Consider the following 4387-nt stretch of genomic DNA (forward strand, 5'->3'; position numbering starts at 1 on the left):
GTGATATGTAAACACCATACGAAGGGGCAGAGGGAATGTTACTGCTGAGAAATGGGAAATTGATAATTGGGAAGTTGAAATCCTCCCGTTTATCATAGATTTTCGTGTGAAGTCGTCCATCTACGTCAATATTTAGGAAAAGATCAAGGTATGAAGCAGTCCTTCTAGTAATAGTACTATCCTTAATTTCAAGTTCACTTGGATATATGAGATGTAAGTATTGGCTGAAATATGGGTTATTCAATGATAGAACATCATCATAAATCGGAAAGTAAAATTAAAGAATTTTCTTTTTGTCTTTTAGAAGTTTCTGGATGAATTCTGCTTCAAACGAGTACAAAAACAAATCAGCCAGCAGGGGTGCACAATAAGTACCCATTGGAATACCGACTGTCTGTTGAAATATAAATCCTCAAAACTCAACAAATATATTGTCGAAAAGTCCAGCATTTTGATGATATCATCTTCAGTATATTTTCTGGGAGATTAAGTGTGATTTTTCACAAAATATGAATTATTGTAACCCAAAACAAGAAATTTGTATCTACGATTTCCATTCTTATAGAAAAGGCTCTGTTTTATGAGATGGTGTAGTCGATCGGTCAACTTAGCATTGGGAATAGTAGTATATAGCGTAGAAAAATCAAAAGTTTTTATGTTGCTGCAAAATTGCAAAAGATTGTGATCGAATGTTAAGCAGTAGATCTTTCGAATTTTTGAGAATCCAAATCTGGTTAACACCACTGGTAGAATATATCTCCTCACAATATTTTTAAAGCTTATCTTTAACTGTCGAAAGAATAGTAGTCAGTACTTTAGAAAGATGTTAAATTGAACATTTTGAAGACCCAGCTATGTATCGTTCTTTATATGGAGTTTTGTGTAATTTAGGTATCCAGTAAAATGAAGGCAAGTTTGCTTCGTTCTCTTCGATGTTGATACCAAAAGAAAGAAGGACAGATTTATGATTTTGTAAAATTATATTCACTTTGGAGAAGATCTGTGATATTTCGAAAAATCCATTGTTTTGCAAACTTGATATAATTAAACGATGTTAATTTGGCATTATGGAATTACTCAACTGCAGCGTGAAATTACTTCCATTCTCATTTTTTTTAGTCATACTCTTCGATTACAATGGTGACAATTATAAGTAAATAAAATAAAATTTAATGATGGTGATTTAATATTCTAATGCAAAAATGTTTAAAACGTTCATTTTGATTGGATAACGTCATTTATCTACATGACATCAATTGACAATTGATGCTATGGGACGTTGGCGCAAGCGCATACGGCATATGACAATAAATACATGTTTTAACGTTGATTTCTGTCAGTTTCATTAGAATGGAGATAACAATATTGTATTTTAAGCTCCGACGGCATCAATTGGGGATTTGATGGTCGCAAATACCCGTTTACTGTCTCCGCTAACGCGTCGTCAGTAAACTGAATTTGCGACCATCAAATCCCCAATTGATGCCGTCGGAGCTTAAAATACAATACAGTTATCTCCTAAATTTAAATGTTAGGCTAAGATAAACCAAAGCTAAATCATGAATATGCCAATGCAATTTTTTTTTTCAAGTAATCAGAATTTTATGTAATCTTAACGATATTTTAACTTGTTGCCAATTTTGTAACACTAAGTATTTTACCTGCACCAATAACCTAAATAAAAATTTAGAAAGTTACGTTCAAATATTCGTCCTATGTTTTTGTTACCAACCACGTAGTCTAATTTGTACACACGTAGAAAATAAGCATTAAAAGCTGATGTTACAATTGATTATGATTTATCTGAATATTTGTCTAAAATAGACCTTTTCTCTATCTGCATCATACCATCTTTTTCTGCCGGGTTCACGTTCGCATCTGCTTTCAACAACAAACGAACGATGTCTCCTTTCCCACCTTTACATGTACTTTGAACAAATACAAACTCATCTGCAACTCCTTGAGCGCTCAAACTTGAAACTGTGTTTAAAGAGTCTTCACTTCCACTATTAAAAGCAATAACAAGTGGCGTAACCCCATTCTTATTACGCGTATTCACATAGGCACCTGCAGCTAACAAAAATGTAACAATAACCTGGTCTCCACTTTTACAGGCTATGTGAAGTGCTGTTGTCCCTTCATTATCACATATATTGACATTTGCAAATGAATATAACAGCAACTTAACGATTGCTTTATTGCCGTCTTCACAAGCCAAGTGAAGTGGTGTGATTCCATTCCTATCTCCAGTATTAACACTTACACCAGAATTTATTAACAAACTAACAATTTGTTCTCTTCCGCCTTTACAAGCCACGTGTAGTGGAGTTATCCCATCTTTATCACCTTCATTTATGTTAACACACGCATTTAACAATTCTTGTACGGCTGCTTCATTTCCATCTTTACAAGCCATGCAAATCGGTGACATCTCATTAGAATCACTTTGAGTCATACTTTCATTTGCTTTTAACACCAACGAAAAAAAATTCTTTTGTCCGCTCTTTTGAATCATTCCCAGTGGTGTCGATCCATCCCTATAAGACATATTCAAATCAACACCTGCATTCAACAACAATTTAAGAATTTGTTCTCTGTCGCCTTTACAGGCCATGTGAAGTGGTGTCATCCCATCGTTTGTATCCTGATTTACATTAGCACCCGCGTTTAACAACATTTTAACGGTTTCTTCGTGTCCTTGTTGGCAGATTATATAAAGTGGCGTTTCACCATTCTGATTTGCCATGTTTACGGAAGCCCCGTGTCTCGTAAGTTCAGTTGCAACAGTATGATAACCTTCAAGACAAGCTAAAAGCAAAGGAGTGTGACGATTTTTATTATGTTCATTTATCAACGCCCTGTATCTAATAAGTAGCAAAACAATATCAATATTGTTGTTCGCACATGCTACATGCAATGGTGTCATCATAGCTTTATTTTTATAGTTGACATCTGCTTCATTATCCAATAACAACTTAACAATCTTTAGGTGGTTGTATTTGCATGCTGCTAAAATTGGCGTGTTTCCATTTATATTTGGTTTATTTGCTTTTGCTTCCTTTTCCAACAAAAGCTTTGCTACATTAAAATAACCATTAGTGCATGCTGTATGCAACGGGGTACGGTAGTTGAGATCCACGATATTAACTAATGCATTGTGTTTAATTAACAAGCTGGCAATTTCCAAGGATCCGTGTTGACAAGCACAGTGAAGCGGAAATCTAACCTCATCTGTGTGCTTGTTAGTGTTTGCATTTTTCTCCAAAAGGCTTTTGACAATCTTGATATTCTTTTCATTTACAGCCAAATACAATGGAGTTCTACCTTTACAATCAGGTATATCTACAGTTGGTTTGTATTTTAACAACAAATCAAGAATTTCTACATGTCCTTGCTTACACGCTAAATGAAGAGGTGTATTGCCATTCGTATCCCTTTCATCTAGATCTGCGTTACTTCTTAAAATAAGGTCAACTATTTGTAAATAATTGTTTTCGCAAGCAACATGTAGTGCAGATTTTAAATCGGTTTTTTTCTGACTAATAGTTGCACGTCGTGACAAGAGAAGATCTACAATATCAATTGAGTTTGCAGAACATGCAATATCGAGAGCTGTTTTGTCATCATTGTCATGCGTGTTAATGTTTGTGCTATTGTCCAATAACAACTTTGCAACAGTTAAATGTTCTTTACTGCATGCTTTATGCAAAGCTGTTTGACCTAAATCATCTTGTTCATTGACAAATGTTTTAGTGATAGGAAAATGTAGGGTTTTTTTCCTCAGGAAAAATTTAACATAATCCTCATACCCTTCTTCAGACACAACATGAAGAACTGTAGTTCCATCAGACCCTTTTTTCAAATCGCCATTTTTTAAATGTGTTTCCATGTATTCAATATGTAATTTTCGGACCTCAGGTAACACAAGATGATTACCTTTAAATATATTATGTAACCCTGACTTCAAGTCCAATAACATTCTTTCGAAGTAAGGACCCTGTGAAGATTCCGGTATCAATATTGTTAGATTTGGGTTGTATTTATTTGTTGTTTCTAACTGCATTCTTTCGGTTATAAATAACGTTGTTCCATATTGAAGAATACTGTTTATTATACTTGGACCAATGCAAAATGCCAAAACATTAAACAAGTTCACATGAAGGCACTCAAAAGAAGATTCGTTTTCTGATATATATGAATCAGTCAAAGCAGTGAAACACAAACGTACTAATTGTTTTTTTGGCTTGCTACCGTAAACTATCTCTTTCGACAAAAACTCCAGCATTTTATCATTTGTGTGGTTATCTTGGTCAAAACTTCCCTTTTTGACGTTGTTATCACAAACAACCAAAACAGCCAATGCCAAGTAAAAGTGATTTATTGGATC

General features: G+C 34.3%; 1 protein-coding gene across 1 annotated transcript; it reads right to left on the bottom strand.

Annotated features, from left to right (window-relative positions):
- Positions 1–1792: 1792 nt before the first annotated feature.
- On the bottom strand, positions 1793–4063 carry LOC134697503 (ankyrin-1-like). Its single transcript, XM_063559782.1, has one exon. It carries the CDS (start codon positions 4061–4063, stop codon positions 1793–1795), a length of 2271 nt encoding a protein of 756 aa, XP_063415852.1.
- Positions 4064–4387: the final 324 nt, after the last annotated feature.

The sequence above is a fragment of the Mytilus trossulus genome, chromosome 14 (assembly GCF_036588685.1).
Source record: "Mytilus trossulus isolate FHL-02 chromosome 14, PNRI_Mtr1.1.1.hap1, whole genome shotgun sequence".
Taxonomy (NCBI): domain Eukaryota; kingdom Metazoa; phylum Mollusca; class Bivalvia; order Mytilida; family Mytilidae; genus Mytilus; species Mytilus trossulus.

Bases quoted from the DNA above. Each gene is read 5' to 3' on its own strand.
- LOC134697503 (XM_063559782.1), bottom strand. From the start codon at position 4,063: ATGCAGTTAGAAACAACAAATAAATACAACCCAAATCTAACAATATTG.